Source organism: Salmo trutta, chromosome 17 (assembly GCF_901001165.1).
Source record: "Salmo trutta chromosome 17, fSalTru1.1, whole genome shotgun sequence".
Classification (NCBI taxonomy): Eukaryota; Metazoa; Chordata; class Actinopteri; order Salmoniformes; family Salmonidae; genus Salmo; species Salmo trutta.
The window spans coordinates 3,037,809-3,058,184 of NC_042973.1; the positions used below are offsets into that span (position 1 = coordinate 3,037,809).

The window sequence follows — 20,376 nt, forward strand, 5'->3', positions numbered from 1 at the left end:
GTTATTGGTAATGGTGAGAGGTTAGATTATACCCCCAAGACATGTTAACCTCCCCTGTTATTGGTAATGGTGAGAGGTTAGAGACCATACCCCCAAGACATGCTAACCTCCCCTGTTATTGGTAATGGTGAGAGGTTAGATTATACCCCCAAGACATGCTAACCTCCCCTGTTATTGGTAATGGTGAGAGGTTAGAGACCATACCCCCAAGACATGCTAACCTCCCCTGTTATTGGTAATGGTGAGAGGTTAGAGATCATACCCCCAAGACATGCTAAACTCCCCTGTTATTGGTAATGGTGAGAGGTTAGAGACCATACCCCCAAGACATGCTAACCTCCCCTGTTATTGGTAATGGTGAGAGGTTAGAGATCATACCCCCAAGACATGCTATTCTCCCCTGTTATTGGTAATGGTGAGAGGTTAGAGACCATACCCCCAAGACATGCTAACCTCCCCTGTTATTGGTAATGGTGAGAGGTTAGAGATCATACCCCCAAGACATGCTAACCTCCCCTGTTATTGGTAATGGTGAGAGGTTAGATTATACCTCCAAGACATGCTAACCTCCCCTGTTATTGGTAATGGTGAGAGGTTAGAGACCATACCCCCAAGACATGCTAACCTCCCCTGTTATTGGTAATGGTGAGAGGTTAGAGATTATACCCCCAAGACATGCTAATCTCCCCTGTTATTGGTAATGGTGAGAGGTTAGATTATACCTCCAAGACATGCTAATCTCCCCTGTTATTGGTAATGGTGAGAGGTTAGAGATCATACCCCCAAGAAATGCTAACCTCCCCTGTTATTGGTAATGGTGAGAGGTTAGAGATTATACCCCCAAGACATGCTAATCTCCCCTGTTATTGGTAATGGTGAGAGGTTAGAGATCATACCCCCAAGACATGCTAATCTCCCCTGTTATTGGTAATGGTGAGAGGTTAGATTATACCCCCAAGACATGCTAACCTCACCTGTTATTGGTAATGGTGAGAGGTTAGAGATCATACCCCCAAGACATGTTAACCTCCCCTGTTATTGGTAATGGTGAGAGGTTAGATTATACCTCCAAGACATGCTAACCTCCCCTGTTATTGGTAATGACCCCTAACCTTCTTGAGAATTTTTTTTATATTACTTGTTAAACAACATCTCTTTCTCTGAGCAAATGTACAAATATAAAATATTATAATTTCCCCCCCTTTTTTTTGTCAATGCAATCAATATAGCTCCGTTTTTGAATGATTTATTTTATACAGTCATCATTGCTAATTTTTATCAAGGGTGTCAATAAAAACTATTTATGCTTCTTCAACCACCTCGCGCCCAGGGTATTCAGCCAATCAGTGGCCACCACACCAAGGGTGTCAACAAATTATGGGACATCACTTGTAGCTAGCTATTGTCTGTAAGTCTACTGTACCTGTTAAGATGTTTGCATATTTCCATAGTGAGCTTTTTCAAACGGGGAAGGTTGGGATTCCCATTCTGGGCTTGCTCAGCATCGAGACAGAGTGAGGTGTGGAAGTATTCCTGGATGGATTGTTGGTGCTCTTCCGGCAGGCTGGAAGACAGTGTGATTTGTTTTTTGTTGATGCCTAACTAAAAGATTGGCAGCTGGGTAACACAATGCAACACATCGTCAATAACGCAATACTACTAAAGACACTCAATCAGCATTTTGCAGGTCATAGTAGAATGAGAAGGGTCTCAGTGTATCAAATCAAATGTATTTATAAAGCCATTCTTACATCAGCTGATATCTCAAAAGTGCTGTACAGAAACCCAGCCTAAAAACCCCAAAACAGCAAGCAATGCAGGCGTAGAAGCACAGTGGCTAGGAAAAACTCCCTAGAAAGGCCAAAACCTAGGAAGAAACCTAGAGAGGAACCAGGCTATGAGGGGGTGGCTAGGAAAAACTCCCTAGAAAGGCCAGAACCTAGGAAGAAACCTAGAGAGGAACCAGGCTATGAGGGGGTGGCTAGGAAAAACTCCCTAGAAAGGCCAGAACCTAGGAAGAAACCTAGAGAGGAACCAGGCTATGAGGGTTGGCCAGGGAAAACTCCCTAGTAAGGCCAGAACCTAGGAAGAAACCTAGAGAGGAACCAGGCTATGAGGGTTGGCTACTGTCTGTTGGTAGATATATAGCTAATGTCTGGAACCAGGAACCAATCAAATCAATGTGCTGAGCTAAGATACATTTTTTTGCCTTATCAATAATGAATAAGATTACATCGATAGGGTGGGACCTGATCTCAGATCAACACTCTGAGAAGCTTTAGTGGGCCCAAATGAGCATACTTAGACATGTCCAAATGTTGCAGCCTCTGTAGGTATGTGTCTCTCAGGGAAGCACAGGCTAGCTCTGAAGTCTGCGACTCTCCCCCATGGGCCTCTTTACTGCCATTGGCTGACATCCCTCCTGGGAAGTTCCTGGGTGGTAGCTGAGGCGGGTATTTAACTGGATCTGGAAGACGAACAACCACAACAGTCAAACTGTTAGACATATTGAAAGTATCAGTATCAAACCCCTGTGTAGTACTGGAATTACTACTACTTGAGTAGCAGCACCTCCAGTCACTTTGACTCCAGTTTACATGTATATATCTACCTCAATGACTCCAGTTTACATGTATATATCTACCTCAATGACTCCAGTTTACATGTATATATCTACCTCAATGACTCCAGTTTACATGTATATATCTACCTCAATGACTCCAGTTTACATGTATATATCTACCTCAATGACTCCAGTTTACATGTATATATCTACCTCAATGACTCCAGTTTACATGTATATATCTACCTCAATGACTCCAATTTACATGTATATATCTACCTCAATGACTCCAGTTTACATGTATATATCTACCTCAATGACTCCAGTTTACATGTATATATCTACCTCAATGACTCCAGTTTACATGTATATATCTACCTCAATGACTCCAGTTTACATGTATATATCTACCTCAATGACTCCAGTTTACATGTATATATCTACCTCAATGACTCCAGTTTACATGTATATATCTACCTCAATGACTCCAGTTTACATGTATATATATCTACCTCAATGACTCCAGTTTACATGTATATATCTACCTCAATGACTCCAGTTTACATGTATATATCTACCTCAATGACTCCAGTATTCCTGTTTACATGTATATATCTACCTCAATGACTCCAGTTTACATGTATATATCTACCTCAATGACTCCAGTACTCCTGTTTACATGTATATATATATATATATATATATATATATGACTCTAGTATTCCTGTTTACATGTATATACTTCACAGTACCAGATTTTGACACACCTACTCATTCAAGGGTTTTTCATAATTATGACTATTTTCTAGATTGTAGAAAAATAGTGAAGACATCCAAACTATGAAATAACACATATTGAATCATGTAGTAAACAAAAAGTGTTAAACAAATCAAAATCCTTCTTATATTTGAGATTCTGAAAAGTAGCCACCCTTTGCCTTGATGACAGTTGTGCACACTCTTGGCATCTCTCAACCAGCTTCATGAGGTAGTCACCTGGAATGCACTTCAATTAACAGATGTGCCTTGCTAAAAGTTATTTTGTGGAATGTCTTCCCTTCTTAATGCATTTGAGCCAATCAGTTGTGTTTTGAAAAGGTAGGGGTGTGGTATGCAGAAGATAGCACTATTTGGTAATGTCACGACTGTCTGAAGAATGGGACCAAAGCGCAGCGTGTGTATAGTTCCACATTTTATTATAACTGTGAAACTATGCAAGACATACAAATAAACTAATAAACAAAACAACAAACCGTGATGAAGAGGTGCAACATACACTTACTCAAAATAATCTCCCACAAAACCTAGTGGGAAAAAACAACAACTTAAATATGATCCCCAATTAGAGACAACGATGACCAGCTGCCTCTAATTGGAGATCATCCCCAAAAAAACAACACAGAAATACAGAAACTAGAACCCCACATAGAAATACATAAACTAGACAAAACCCCCAACATAGAAAAAAGAAACTAGAACCAACATAGACATAAATAAACTAGACAAAACCCCCTCTCACACCCTGACCTACTCTACCATAGAAAAGCTTTGTATGGTCAGGACGTGACAGGTAAAAGACCAAGTCCATATTCTCATTAATGAGGCTGTAGAAGATGGCAGCCGTTTTACGGGCTCCTAACTTATTGTGCTATTGTGTGTGTTTTGTTGCGTTATTTGTAACTTATTTTGTACATAATCTTTCTGCCACCGTCTCTTATGACCGAAAATATCTTCTGGATATCAGGACAGCAATTACTCATCTCATACTGGACGAAGATTTTTTCTTTAATGAGTCGGAGGATTTAATTCAGACACCTCACAAGGCCCAAATCACTGTGATTCACATGAAGAAGAGACGGAGATATCGGGGACGTATGTCGGGGTGCCTTGTAAGGATCAGACAGCGAGTGGGTTATCCGCCTCTACCATCAGTCCTACTAGCCAACGAGCAATCATTGGATAATAAAATGGATGAGCTCCGATCAAGACTATCCTACCAACGGGACATTAAAAACTGTAATATCTTATGTTTCACTGAGTCGTGGCTGAACAACAACATGGATAACATACAGCGGCTGGGTTTTCGGTGCATCGGAAAGATAGAACAGCTGCCTCCGGTAAGACAAGTGGTGGTGGTCTGTGTCTATTTATAAATAACAGCTGGTGCACAAAATCTAAAATTAAGGAAGTCTCTAGGTTTTGCTCGCCTGAGGTAGAGTATCTCATGATAAGCTGTAGACCACACTATTTACCAAGAGAGTTTTCATCTATATTTTTCTTAGCTGTCTATTTACTACCACAAACTGGCACTAAGACCGCAAACTGGCACTAAGACTAAGACCACTAAGACCGCACTCTACGAGCTGTATAAGGCCATAAGCAAACAAGAAAATGCTCATCCAGAGGCAGCGCTCCTAGTGGCCGGGGACATTAATGCAGGAAAACGTACATCTGTTTTACCTCATTTCTACCAGCATGTTACATGTGCAACCAAAGGGAAAAAACTCTAGACCACTTTTACTCCACACAAAGTACTCCGTCACCCTCTATTTGGCAAATCTAACCATAACTCTATCCTCCTGATTCCTGCTTACAAGCAGAAACTAAAGCAGGAAGTACCAGTGACCCGCTTAATACTGAAGTGGTCAGATGACGCAGATGCTAAGCTACAGGACTGTTTTCTAGCACAGACTGGAATATGTTCCGGGATTCTTCTCATGGCTTTGAGGAGTACACCAGTACACCACATCAGTCATTGGCTTCATCAATAAGTGCATTGATGACGTTGTCCCCACAGTGACCGTACGTAAACACCCCAACCAAAAGCCATGGATTACAGGCAACATCCGCATCGAGCTAAAGGGTAGAGCTGCTGCTTTCAAGGAGCGGGATTCTAACCCAGACACTTATAAGAAATCCCGCTAGGCTACCCGAACTATTTGCATTGTATTTGTTATATATCTATCTCAATGACTCCAATACTCCTGTTTACGTGCATATATCTACCTCAATGACTGGTACCCCACTTTACATGTAAATACACTATATATATATAGTACAATATGCGGACACCCCTTCAAATTGATGGATTTGGCTATTTCAACCACACCTGTTGCTGACAGGTGTATAAAATTGAGCACACATCCATGCAATCTCCATAGACAAACATTGGCAGTAGAATGGCCTAACTGAAGAGCTCATTGACTTTCAGCGTGGCACTGTCATAGGATGCCACCTTTTCAACAAGTCAGTTCGTCAAATTTCTGCCCCTCTAGAGCTACTGTAAGTGCTGTAATTGTGAAGTGGAAATGTTTAGGAGCAACAACGGCTCAGCCGCGAAGTGGTAGGCCACACAAGCTCACAGAACAGTACCGTCGAGTGCTGAAGCGCGCAGCGCATAAAAATCATCTAGATGATTCTGTGCTTCCAACTTTGTGACAACAGTTTGGGGTAGGCCCTTTCCTGTTTCAGCATGACAATGCCCTTGTGCACAAAGTGAGGTCCATACAGAAATGGTTTGTTGAGATTGGTGTGGAAGAACTTGACTGGCCTGCACAGAGCCCTGACCTCAGCCCCATCGAACACTTTTGGGATGAATTGGAATGCAGACTGCGAGCCAGGCCTAATTGCTCAACATCAGTACCCGACATCACTAATGCTCTTGTGGCTGAATGGAAGCAAGTCCCCTCAGCAATGTTCGCACATCTAGTGGAAAGCCTTCCCAGAAGAGTCCATGCTGTTATAGCAACAAAGGGGGGGACCAACTCCATATTAATGCCCAGGATTTTGGAGTGAGATGTCCGACGAGCAGGTATCCACCTACTTTTGGTCTTATAGTGTATCTATCTTAACTGTGTTGGGGAGTATTTGATTGTATGTAATCTGATTATTAAAAAAAAAAAACTGTAATCAGTTACATTATCAGATAAAAATATTGTAATCAGATTACAGATACACAACTAGATGATTACTAGTTACACCACCATAATTACAGTGTGAAGGGTTACTGGAGATATTGAGGTACAGTAGAAGTTGGCTATAAAACATAAACAGATCTGGGCCCACCAAGCTACCTTGGGTTAGGTCAGATCTGGCACCACCAAGCTACCTTGGGTTAGGTCAGATCTGGGCCCACCAAGCTACCTTGGGTTAGGTCAGATCTGGGCCCACCAAGCTACCTTGGGTTAGGTCAGATCTGGGCCCACCAAGCTACCTTGGGTTAGGTCAGATCTGGCACCACCAAGCTACCTTGGGTTAGGTCAGATCTGGGCCCACCAAGCTACCTTGGGTTAGGTCAGATCTGGCACCACCAAGCTACCTTGGGTTAGGTCAGATCTGGGCCCACCAAGCTACCTTGGGTTAGGTCAGATCTGGGCCCACCAAGCTACCTTGGGTTAGGTCAGATCTGGCACCACCAAGCTACCTTGGGTAGCGCATTCTTGGTTAAGGGCTTGTAAGTAACCATTTCACTGTAAGGTTCACACCTGTTGTACTCGGCGCATGTGACTAATAACGTTTTATTTTATTTTATCCAAGCTACCTTGGGTTAGCTCAGATCGAAGCTACCTTGGGTTAGCTCAGATCGAAGCTACCTTGGGTTAGCTCAGATCCAAGCTACCTTGGGTTAGCTCAGATCCAATCTACCTTGGGTTAGCTCAGATCTGGCACCACCAAGCTACCTTGGGTTAGGTCAGATCTGGGCCCACCAAGCTACCTTGGGTTAGGTCAGATCTGGGCCCACCAAGCTACCTTGGGTTAGGTCAGATCTGGCACCACCAAGCTACCTTGGGTTAGGTCAGATCTGGGCCCACCAAGCTACCTTGGGTTAGGTCAGATCTGGCACCACCAAGCTACCTTGGGTTAGGTCAGATCTGGGCCCACCAAGCTACCTTGGGTTAGGTCAGATCTGGCACCACCAAGCTACCTTGGGTTAGGTCAGATCTGGCACCACCAAGCTACCTTGGGTTAGGTCAGATCTGGGCCCACCAAGCTACCTTGGGTTAGGTCAGATCTGGGCCCACCAAGCTACCTTGGGTTAGGTCAGATCTGGCACCACCAAGCTACCTTGGGTAGCGCATTCTTGGTTAAGGGCTTGTAAGTAACCATTTCACTGTAAGGTTCACACCTGTTGTACTCGGCGCATGTGACTAATAACGTTTTATTTTATTTTATCCAAGCTACCTTGGGTTAGCTCAGATCGAAGCTACCTTGGGTTAGCTCAGATCGAAGCTACCTTGGGTTAGCTCAGATCCAAGCTACCTTGGGTTAGCTCAGATCCAATCTACCTTGGGTTAGCTCAGATCCAAGCTACCTTGGGTTAGCTCAGATCCAAGCTACCTTGGGTTAGCTCAGATCCAAGCTACCTTGGGTTAGCTCAGATCCAAGCTACCTTGGGTTAGCTCAGCTGTAGCCAAACATAATACGAGAGAACTTTTGACCAGGTCCCACAGGGTACCCTTTGAAACACAGAAAGATAATAAGCAGGTTATTATCTGACCTGGCTCCTCCTCTGGCTCCTCCTCTTTCTGAACAGGGAACTGCAGGTGTGTGGCCAGACCCATGTTTGGACTGTAGTACGTCTCCACCAGGTCAGTCAGCACAGAGAAGAACCGGATAGGGACACCCTCAGAGGCCTGGAGACAGAGACAGAGACAGAGACAGAGACAGAGACAGAGAAACAACAAACACTGGTTAGTGGCACATACTACTGAGTCTAGTAATAACATCAGTCACAGGCTACGAGTCTAGAGAGCAAAACATCAGTCACAGGCTAGAACTCTAGAGAGCACAACATCAGTCACAGGCTAGAACTCTAGAGAGGACAACATCAGTCACAGGCTAGGAGTCTAGAGAGCACAAAATCAATCACAGGCTAGAACTCTACAGAGCACAACATCAGTCACAGTCTAGAACTCTAGAGAGCACAACATCAGTCACAGGCTAGAACTCTAGAGAGGACAACATTAGTCACAGTCTAGATGTCACGTCCTGACCGTAGTATGTTGTTATTTTCTATGGTAGAGTAGGTCAGGGCGTGACAGGGGGTGTTTGTCTATGTTTTGTATTTCTATGTTCAGTTTCTAGTTTTGTATTTCTATGTTGGTGTTGTTTGGTATGATCTCCAATTAGAGGCAGCTGGTCGTCGTTGTCTCTAATTGGAGGTCATATTTAAGCTGATGTTTGTCCCACCTGTTTTTGTGGGTGATTATATTTTGTGAGTAGTGTTTGTTTCTCCTCTGCGTCACGGTTTGTTGTTTTGTCCTTCAGTTTATTTTGTATTGCATAAAGTTTCACAGTCTAATAAATACCTGGAACGAAACACACACTGCATTTTGGTCCGATCCTTTAGACAACCGTGACACTAGAACTCTAGAGAGCAATACATCAGTCACAGGCTAGGAGTCTATAGAGCACAACATCAGTCACAGGCTATCACTCTAGAGAGCAAAACATCTGTCACAGGCTATAACTCTTGAGAGGACAACATCAGTCACAGGCTAGAACTCTAGAGAGCAAAACATCAGTCACAGGCTAGGAGTCTAGAGAGCAAAACATCAGTCACAGGCTAGAACTCTAGAGAGCAAAACATCAGTCACAGGCTAGAACTCTAGAGAGCACAACATCAGTCACAGGCTAGAACTCTATAGAGCACAACATCAGTCACAGGCTATAACTCTAAAGAGCACAAAATCAGTCACAAGCTAGAACTCTAGAGAGTAAAACATCAGTCACATGCTAGGAGTCTATAGAGCAAAACATCAGTCACAGGCTAGAACTCTAGAGAGCAAAACATCAGTCACAGGCTAGAACTCTATAGAGCACAACATCAGTCACAGGCTAGAACGCTAGAGAGCAAAACATCAGTCACAGGCTAGGAGTCTAGAGAGCAAAACATCAGTCACAGGCTAGAACTCTAGAGAGCAAAACATCAGTCACAGGCTAGAACTCTAGAGAGCACAACATCAGTCACAGGCTAGAACTCTAAAGAGCACAAAATCAGTCACAGGCTAGAACTCTAGAGAGTAAAACATCAGTCACAGGCTAGGAGTCTATAGAGCAAAACATCAGTCACAGGCTAGAACTCTAGAGAGCAAAACATCAGTCACAGACTAGAACTCTAGAGAGCAAAACATCAGTCACAGGCTAGAACTCTATAGAGCACAACATCAGTCACAGGCTAGAACTCTAGAGAGGACAACATCAGTCACAGAATAAAACTCTAGAGAGGACAACATCAGTCTCAGGCTAGAACTCTAGAGAGCACAACATCAGTCACAGGCTAGAACTCTATAGAGCACAACATCAGTCACAGGCTAGGAGTCTAGAGAGCAAAACATCAGTCACAGGCTAGAACTCTAGAGAGCAAAACATCAGTCACAGGCTAGAACTCTATAGAGCACAACATCAGTCACAGGCTAGAACTCTAGAGAGGACAACATCAGTCACAGAATAAAACTCTAGAGAGGACAACATCAGTCTCAGGCTAGAACTCTATAGAGCACAACATCAGTCACAGGCTAGAACTCTAAAGAGCACAACATCAGTCACAGGCTAGAACTCTAGAGAGGACAACATCAGTCAGGGGCTAGAACTCTAGATAGCAAAACATCAGTTAAAGGCTAGAACTCTAAAGAGTAAAACATCAGTCACAGGCTAGAACTCTAGATAGCAAAACATCAGTTACAGGCTAGGAGTCTAGAGAGCACAACATCAGTCACGGGCTAGAACTCTAGATAGCAAAACATCAGTCACAGGCTAGAACTCTAAAGAGTAAAACATCAGTCACAGGCTAGAACGCTAGAGAGCAAAACATCAGTCACAGGCTAGGAGTCTAGAGAGCAAAACATCAGTCACAGGCTAGAACTCTAGAGAGCAAAACATCAGTCACAGGCTAGAACTCTAGAGAGCACAACATCAGTCACAGGCTAGAACTCTAAAGAGCACAAAATCAGTCACAGGCTAGAACTCTAGAGAGTAAAACATCAGTCACAGGCTAGGAGTCTATAGAGCAAAACATCAGTCACAGGCTAGAACTCTAGAGAGCAAAACATCAGTCACAGACTAGAACTCTAGAGAGCAAAACATCAGTCACAGGCTAGAACTCTATAGAGCACAACATCAGTCACAGGCTAGAACTCTAGAGAGGACAACATCAGTCACAGAATAAAACTCTAGAGAGGACAACATCAGTCTCAGGCTAGAACTCTAGAGAGCACAACATCAGTCACAGGCTAGAACTCTATAGAGCACAACATCAGTCACAGGCTAGGAGTCTAGAGAGCAAAACATCAGTCACAGGCTAGAACTCTAGAGAGCAAAACATCAGTCACAGGCTAGAACTCTATAGAGCACAACATCAGTCACAGGCTAGAACTCTATAGAGCACAACATCAGTCACAGGCTAGAACTCTATAGAGCACAACATCAGTCACAGGCTAGAACTCTATAGAGCACAACATCAGTCACAGGCTAGAACTCTAAAGAGCACAACATCAGTCACAGGCTAGAACTCTAGAGAGGACAACATCAGTCAGGGGCTAGAACTCTAGATAGCAAAACATCAGTTAAAGGCTAGAACTCTAAAGAGTAAAACATCAGTCACAGGCTAGAACTCTAGATAGCAAAACATCAGTTACAGGCTAGGAGTCTAGAGAGCACAACATCAGTCACGGGCTAGAACTCTAGATAGCAAAACATCAGTCACAGGCTAGAACTCTAAAGAGTAAAACATCAGTCACAGGCTAGGAGTCTATAGAGTACAACATGTCACAGGCTAGAACTCTAGAGAGCACAACATCAGTCACAGGCTAGAACTCTAGAGAGGACAACATCAGTCACGGGCTAGAACTCTAGATAGCAAAACATCAGTTACAGGCTAGGAGTCTAGAGAGCACAACATCAGTCACGGGCTAGAACTCTAGATAGCAAAACATCAGTCACAGGCTAGAACTCTAAAGAGTATAACATCAGTCAAAGGCTAGGAGTCTATAGAGTACAACATGTCACAGGCTAGAACTCTAGAGAGCACAACATCAGTCACAGTCTAGGAGTCTAGAGAGCAAAACATCAGTCACAGGCTAGAACTCTAGAGAGCACAACATCAGTCACAGGCTAGAACTCTAGAGAGCACAACATCAGCAAGACAAGAACACTGCAGAGCACCACATCAAGACAAGTACACTACAGAGCACGACAGCAAGACACAGGCTAGTAGCCTATTCTTCTCATGTCTCTACTTGGTGCTTAATTTATGGTGCTGGTATAGATCTTTCTGGTGCAGGTATAGATCTTTCTGGTGCAGGTATAGAGCTTTCTGGTGCAGGTATAGATCTTTCTGGTGCAGGTATAGATATTTCTGGTGCTGGTATAGATATTTCTGGTGCAGGTATAGATCTTTCTGGTGTAGGTATAGATAGGTATAGATATTTCTGGTGCAGGTATAGATATTTCTGGTGCAGGTATAGATCTTTCTGGTGCAGGTATAGATCAGTCTGGTGTTGGTATAGATATTTCTGGTGCTGGTATAGATCTTTCTGGTGCAGGTATAGAGCTTTCTGGTGCAGGTATATATATTTCTGGTGCTGGTATAGATATTTCTGGTGCTGGTATAGATCTTTCTGGTGCAGGTATAGAGCTTTCTGGTGCAGGTATAGATATTTCTGGTGCAGGTATAGATATTTCTGGTGCTGGTATAGATATTTCTGGTGTAGGTATAGATAGGTATAGATATTTCTGGTGCATTTAGATATTTCTGGTGCAGGTATAGATCTTTCTTGTGTAGGTATAGATAGGTATAGATATTTCTGGTGCAGGTATAGATATTTCTGGTGCAGATATAGATATTTCTGGTGCTGGTATAGATCTTTCTGGTGCTGGTATAGATATTTCTGGTGCTGGTATAGATCTTTCTGGTGCTGGTAGAGATCTTTCTGGTGTAGGTATAGATATTTCTGGTGCAGGTATAGATATTCCTGGTGCAGGTATAGATATTTTTGGTGCGGGTATAGATATTCCTGGTGCAGGTATAGATATGTCTGGTGCTGGTATAGATCTTTCTGGTGCAGGTATAGATCTTTCTGGTGCTGGTATAGATATTTCTGGTGCTGGTATAGATCTTTCTGGTGCAGGTATAGAGCTTTCTGGTGCTGGTATAGGTATTTATGGTGCAGGTATAGATATTTCTGGTGCAGGTATAGATATTTCTGGTGCTGGTATAGATCTTTCTGGTGCAGGTATAGATATTTCTGGTGCTGGTAGAGATCTTTCTGGTGTAGGTATAGATATTTCTGGTGCAGGTATAGATATTCCTGGTGCAGGTATAGATATTTTTGTTGCGGGTATAGATCTTTCTGGTGCAGGTATAGATATTTCTGGTGCTGGTATAGATCTTTCTGGTGTAGGTATAGATATTTCTGGTGCAGGTATAGATATTCCTGGTGCAGGTATAGATATTTTTGTTGCGGGTATAGATCTTTCTGGTGCAGGTATAGAGCTTTCTGGTGCTGGTATAGGTATTTATGGTGCAGGTATAGATATTTCTGGTGCAGGTATAGATATTCCTGGTGCAGGTATAGATATTTCTGGTGCTGGTATAGATCTTTCTGGTGCTGGTATAGATATTTCTGGTGCTGGTATAGAGCTTTCTGGTGCAGGTATAGTTCTTTCTGGTGCTGGTATAGATATTTCTGGTGCTGTATAGGTATTTATGGTGCAGGTTTAGATATTTATGGTGCAGGTATAGATATTTATGGTGCAGGTATAGATATTTCTGGTGCTGGTATAGATGAGTGTAGCAACACAAGAGCAAGATCTTAGATGGCTTTACTGTCGCATGTTTCCAGAGACTTTAGCTCATGTTGTTTGAATGACAGGTTTTCCTTCTATAACGACCATACAGCTTACATACTGTTATAAAGGACTTTGTACTGTTAGGCTACATTCCAAGGGCGTATCAACTACCAAGTCACCTGTTATTTTATAGCCCCCCTTTTCATTGTCATTGTGGATGTTGTTTTTCTTTGTGAAGTTTCCGTTATTTTCTTTTAAAGCACCACGAGATGAACCTTGTGGCTTGTCATACGCCCACGCTAGGGGATCATTTAAAACCTCCTGCAACTGAAAGAGGAAGAAGCTTTTGATCAGCGTTAGCAGAGTAGCCTGTAGAATCTACAGCATCCTTCAACATTAGCAGAGTAGCCTGTAGGATCTCCAGTACCCTTCAACATTAGCAGAGTAGCCTGTAGGATCTACAGCACCCTTCAACGTTAGCAGAGTAGCCTGTAGGATCTCCAGTACCCTTCAACATTAGCAGAGTAGCCTGTAGGATCTCCAGTACCCTTCAACATTAGCAGAGTAGCCTGTAGGATCTACAGCACCCTTCAACGTTAGCAGAGTAGCCTGTAGGATCTCCAGTACCCTTCAACATTAGCAGAGTAGCCTGTAGGATCTACAGCACCCTTCAACGTTAGCAGAGTAGCCTGTAGGATCTACAGCACCCTTCAACATTAGCAGAGTAGCCTGTAGGATCTACAGCACCCTTCAACATTAGCAGAGTAGCCTGTAGGATCTACAGCACCCTTCAACATTAGCAGAGTAGCCTGTAGGATCTACAGCACCCTTCAACATTAGCAGAGTAGCCTGTAGGATCTACAGCACCCTTCAACATTAGCAGAGTAGCCTGTAGGATCTACAGCACCCTTCAACATTAGCAGAGTAGCCTGTAGGATCTACAGCACCCTTCAACGTTAGCAGAGTAGCCTGTAGGAATCTACAGCACCCTTCAACATTAGCAGAGTAGCCTGTAGGATCTACAGCACCCTTCAACATTAGCAGAGTAGCCTGTAGGATCTACAGCACCCTTCAACATTAGCAGAGTAGCCTGTAGGATCTACAGTACCCTTCAACATTAGCCTGTAGGATCTCCAGTACCCTTCATTTCTGCGTATAGGGCAAGTTAAAACTCAAGAACTTGTAAATCAGCATTGATGACTTTCGTGCTTTCCAGCTACAATAGATCAATTAAAAACGAATCTAATCTATCTAACTGTGGACTGTAGTATTTTTGTCACGTCCTGGCCAGTATAAGGGTTAATTGGTATTGTAGTTTGGTCAGGACGTGGCAGAGGGTATTTGTGTTATGGTATTCGGGGTGGTGTGTTTGTTGTAGGGGATTTGATTTGTGTATTCCGGGGTTTTTGGGCACTGTTCCTTGTTTTGTATGTCTATGATTGATCTAGCTGTTGTATGTCTGTGTGGTTAATTGGGGTTGGGACTCTCAATTGAAGGCAGGTGTTGTCCATTTGCCTTTGATTGAGAGTCCCATATATTAGGGTGTGTTTGTATGTGTCTTTTGTGGGAGATTGTTTTTGCACTGCGTTAGGATAGCCTGCAAAACTGTTGCACTGTCATTGTTTATTGTTTTTTTTGTATAGTGTTCACGTGAGCAATTTATTAAATTCAAAAATGAACACGACATCCGCTGCGTATTGGTCTACATTTTCAGATGACGATTTCGCTATATCGTCAGAAGACGTAGACAGCCGTGACAATTTTCTCCAGGTTTGGAATATTCTGACTGCCACAGTAATAAGGACATGAATAATAATGTACAATAACCAAATGTATTTAAATCTCGACTTCAACCTCTGGGTGACAGAGAGAGCAGAGAGCATGGAGCTACAGCTGCCGTGACACCCGCTGTGCTGTACACACCTTTTATAGAATAGACTATAGTGTACAGTCTGTTTATTGAATAGAGACTGTAGTGTACAGTCTGATAATAGAATAGAGACTGTAATGTACAGTCTGTTTATAGAATAGAGACTGTAATGTACAGTCTGTTTATTGAATAGAGACTGTAATGTACAGTCTGTTTATAGAATAGAGACTGTAATGTACAGTCTGTTTATAGAATAGAGACTGTAGTGTACAGTCTGTTTATTGAATAGAGACTGTAGTGTAAAGTATGTTTATTGAATAGAGACTGTAATGTACAGTCTGTTTATTGAATAGAGACTGTAATGTACAGTCTGTTTATAGAATAGACTGTAATTTACAGTCTATTTTTTGAATAGAGACTGTAATGTACAGTGTGTTTATTGAATAGAGGACAGGAGCAGTGTTACACATTCACAGCCAAAGCAAGTCACAGTTAATATCAAGTGTCTAGTTTTACAGAACGCTCAAATTTTAGCCCCTGTCTTGCATTGGTCCCAAACACCACGCAAACAATACAAGTGGATTTGGTGCAATGCATAACCATAATAGGTTACACAATATTCACAATAAAATGCTAGATTCCAGAACTCTCCCTCCACACATATGGCCTGTCTTCATTTCTGAAAGCATTGAAAGCAAAAAGCAGAAGTTGTCTGATGCATGAGAAATTGAGAAATGGCTCTTAAAATATCCCGTAACACCAAACACCTGGAAGTGGACTATAACAAACAGTCTGTCATCATGAATTGCTTTATCATATCACCTCCACCTTACCGGCCACCCTAGACCCACTTCAGTTTGCTTACCGCCCCCAACAGGTCCACAGACGATGCAATCGTCATCACACTGCACACTGCCCTATCCCCATCTGGACAAGAGGAATACCTATGTAAGAATGCTGTTCATTGACTACAGCTCAACATTTAACACCATAGTACCGTCCAAGCTCATCATAAAGCTGGAGGCCTGGGGTCTCTACCACGCCCTGTACAATTGGGTCCTGGACTTTCTGACGGACCACCCAACATCTCCACTTTGCTGACCGTCAACACTGGGGCCCCACAAGGGTGCGTGCTCAGCCCTCTCCTGTACTCCCTGTTCAGCCACGACTGCGTGGCCACGCACCTCCAACTCAATCATCAAGTTTTCAGACAACACAACAGTAGTAGGCTTGATTACCAAAAACGACGAGACAGTTTACAGGGAGGAGGTGAGGGCTCTGGGAGTGTGGTGTCAGGAAAACAACCTCTCACTCAACGTCAACAAAACAAAGGAGATGATCGTGGACTTCAGGAGACAGCAGAGGGAGCAGCCCCCTATCCACATCGACGGGACAGTAGTGGAGAAGGTGGAAAGATTTAAGTCCCTCGGTGTACACATCACAGACAAACTGAAATGGTCCACCCACACAGACAGTGTGGTGAAGAACCTCAGGAGGCTGAAGAAATTTGGCTTGTCACCCAAAACCCTGACAAACTTTTACAGATGCTCAATCGAGAGTATTTTGTCAGGCTGCATCACCGCCTGGTACAGCAACTGCACTGCCCACAACCGCAAGGCTCTCCAGAGGATGGTACGGTCTGCACAATGCATCACCGGGGGCAAACTACCGGCCCTCCTTGACACCTACAGCACCCGATGTCACAGGAAGGCCAAAAAGATCATCAAGGACATCAACCACCCGAGCCATTTCCTGTTCACAACGCTATCATCCAGAAGGCGAGGTCAGTACAGGTGCATCAAAGCTGGGACCGAGAGACTGAAGAACAGCTTCTATCTCAAGGCCAACAGACTGTTAAACAGCCATCACTAACTCAGAGAGGCTGCTGCCTACATTGAGACCCAATCACTGGACACTTTAATAAATGGATCACTAGTCACTTTAAACAATCTCACTTTAAATAATACCACTTTGAATAAATAATATCTTACATTACTCATATCACATGTATATACTGTATTTTATACCATCTATTGCACCTTGCCTATGCCGCTCGGCCATCGCTCATCCATATATTTATATGTACATATTCTCATTCACCCCTTTAGATGTGTGTGTATTAGGTAGTTGTTGGGGAATTGTTAGATTACTTGTTAGATATTACTGCACTGTCGGAGCTAGAAGCACAAGCATTTCGCTACACTCACATTAACATTTGCTAAACACGTGTATGTGACCAATACAATTTGTTTTATTAGATTTTTTACTAGCTATAGATGGTGTTATAACACCTAGTAGACTATACCAGCTATAGATGGTGTTATAACACCCAGTAGACTATACCAGCTATAGATGGTGTTATAACACCCAGTAGACTATACCAGCTATAGATAGTGTTATAACACCCAGGAGACTATACCAGCTATAGATGGTGTTATAACGCCCAGTAGACTATACCAGCTATAGATGGTGTTATAACACCCAGTAGACTATACCGGCTATAGATGGTGTTATAACACCCAGTAGACTATACCGGCTATAGATGGTGTTATAACACCCAGTAGACTATACCAGCTATAGATGGTGTTATAACACCCAGTAGACTATACCAGCTATAGATGGTGTTATAACACCTAGTAGACTATACCAGCTATAGATGGTGTTATAACACCCAGTACACTATACCAGCTATAGATGGTGTTATAACACCCAGTAGACTATACCAGCTATTCAGTAGTTGGTGGTGTAACACCCAGGACATGTGTTGTGAAGATGAAAGTAATACCATAACATTTTGTGTAAGGGGATCCAGTCACAAAACAGGGTGAAGATCCCTCACATTGCATTTGGTAAGAATATATATTGTGGAGCTGTCTGACTGACCTGGACAGAGAGCTTCCTCTCCTCATTGGGTAGGATCCTGTAGGTATACACACAGTTCTGGTACCTGGAAATAGGAAAGATGGGTTATCATAATACAGTTTACAGAGATGTCTTGAGAAGTGGTCTGAGTCATGAGAAGCAGTCTGGGTCTTAAGAAGCCGTCTGGGTCTGGGTCTGAAGAGGTTGAGTCTGGGTTTCTGGTTTAAAGTAACTGACATTTCACAGCAGCGTGTGACAGGTGCAGTAATGACAGATGGCATGACCTCAAACACACTTCCGTTGGTCTTTGTGTCCAATGGAAAAGAGTACATGACCATTCATTTATTTTGTTTTAGCGATTATTCTAATAAAAGCTCACAGTGACACAGAGATTTGTGGTGTGAGTTGTACGATGGAGTCTACCCAGCTTTCCAGCATGACCCCTGTATGTGCCGATGAGTTTGCCGCTGCAGTAAGCAGGTGTACCTTTAAAATAGGTCTACGTTACATAGAATTCCTGCTAAAGATAGATTTAGTCACATCTAAAACTGCATGCAACAGCAACAGTATACTAGACAGTTTCTCTGGTTAATCAAAGTCTTGAGCAAAACATTTTAAATTCCACCCGATGTACTTGTTGGCATGATTTATGTCACGATGTAAGGAAACAGAAAGTCAACATCGCACTGGTCCGCTATACAATCCAAACACTGTCATTAGGCAGAGTCGCGTTCTAGGAGAATATGTATCCGAAATACAACTAGGGATTTGACAGTTCAGATTGAAATCACTCCCAATAACAACAGTGTGTTTAGCGTGGGTCATTGTTTTTGTCTGATTTAAAGGTCTTGTTTTAATCAGGGATCTTCCTACTCCAAGCTACTTTGATCTGTGCATGCAAAAGGGTCAAGACTTCAAAATGATCTTCCTTCCTCAATTTGAACTTTGTACAACAGCGTTGTAGCTCAGTAAATGTTTAGCTGTCAATGATTTCCTTATCTGTCTCTCTCTCTGCATATGAAGAGGTATAAGGGACGAGTTCTCAACATAATCTTCCTTCTTCAATTTGATCTTTCCAACAGAATATTGGACTGTTAAACTGTCAGTTTTACCCATATATATATATATAAAAAATAAAAATAAATATATATATATCTTCAAAAAGTTGTCAGAATGGACATTTTACTTACAGAACACAGAGGGCATAAGCACCCTGTATGGACTCACTGTCCCGGAGGAGGAAGCTTCCATCCCTGGCTGCTTTGGAGAGCAGATCCTCAGCCTTAGATCGGGTGATATTACCATGGTGCCATGGCTGGGGCGACGTAGACATCCTGGTTCTCTGAAAACACTCAGCTAGAGAGTTCAGTTCTCTACTGAAAACACTCAGCTACAAACAGACAAGAGTTGGGTTCTCTAATGAAAACACTCAGCTAGAGAGTTCAGTTCTCTAATGAAAACACTCAGCTAGAGAGTTCAGTTCTCTACTGAAAACACTCAGCTAGAGAGTTCAGTTCTCTACTGAAAACACTCAGCTAGAGAGTTCAGTTCTCTACTGAAAACACCCAGCTAGAGAGTTCAGTTCTCTACTGAAAACACTCAGCTAGAGAGTTCAGTTCTCTACTGAAAACACTCAGCTAGAGAGTTCAGTTCTCTACTGAAAACACTCAGCTAGAGAGTTCAGTTCTTTACTGAAAACACTCAGCTAGAGAGTTCAGTTCTCCACTGAAAACACTCAGCTAGAGACATGTTTCTCACAGTCTTCTCTCTTGCTCTCTCCCTCTGTTGCTCTCTCTTTTACTCTCTGTTTCTCTCTTACTCTCTATATCTCTCTCTCTTCCTGTTAGTGAGGCGAAAGCTGTAAAAAGGAAGCTGCTACAAACACGGCTGTGAACTTCCTCATTTGAGAAGTTAGAAAGAGAGAGGAGGGCCAGAGAGAGAGCTGAACCACTAACACCACACACACACACACACACACACACACACACACACACACACACACACACACACACACACACACACACACACACACACACACACACACACACACACACACACACACACACGCACATGCACACGACTGCGGGTCACAGACCTCTGTCACACTGTTGTAATAGTTACCCAAGGCTAAAACTATCTTTCCACCACTGTCATGTTGAACTGTCTGATAGAAAACATACATTTAGTGGCCTGTTTTTTTGCCTGTGAGAGGTTAGAAGAAACATGTTTCATGTGAGGAAAAAAGATACAAGTTTCATCTGAGGTTAGAAAATACATGTTTCATCTGTTCTGG

The 20,376-nt window shown here is 42.8% G+C and overlaps 1 protein-coding gene across 1 annotated transcript in view; it reads right to left on the reverse strand.

Moving 5' to 3' along the window:
- The window catches only part of inpp5d (inositol polyphosphate-5-phosphatase D), a 56,194-nt gene extending 36,196 nt beyond the window's left edge, over positions 1 to 19,998 (reverse strand). The window contains exons 1-6 of the mRNA XM_029695396.1: positions 19,538 to 19,998; positions 19,274 to 19,460; positions 18,105 to 18,168; positions 8,061 to 8,196; positions 2,302 to 2,467; positions 1,424 to 1,564 (exon numbers count right to left, since the gene is read on the reverse strand). Coding sequence (XP_029551256.1) covers positions 1,424 to 1,564; positions 2,302 to 2,467; positions 8,061 to 8,196; positions 18,105 to 18,168; positions 19,274 to 19,416 — 650 coding nt within the window. The 5' untranslated portion in view covers positions 19,417 to 19,460; positions 19,538 to 19,998. The remainder of the gene's footprint in view (positions 1 to 1,423; positions 1,565 to 2,301; positions 2,468 to 8,060; positions 8,197 to 18,104; positions 18,169 to 19,273; positions 19,461 to 19,537) is intronic.
- Positions 19,999 to 20,376: the final 378 nt, after the last annotated feature.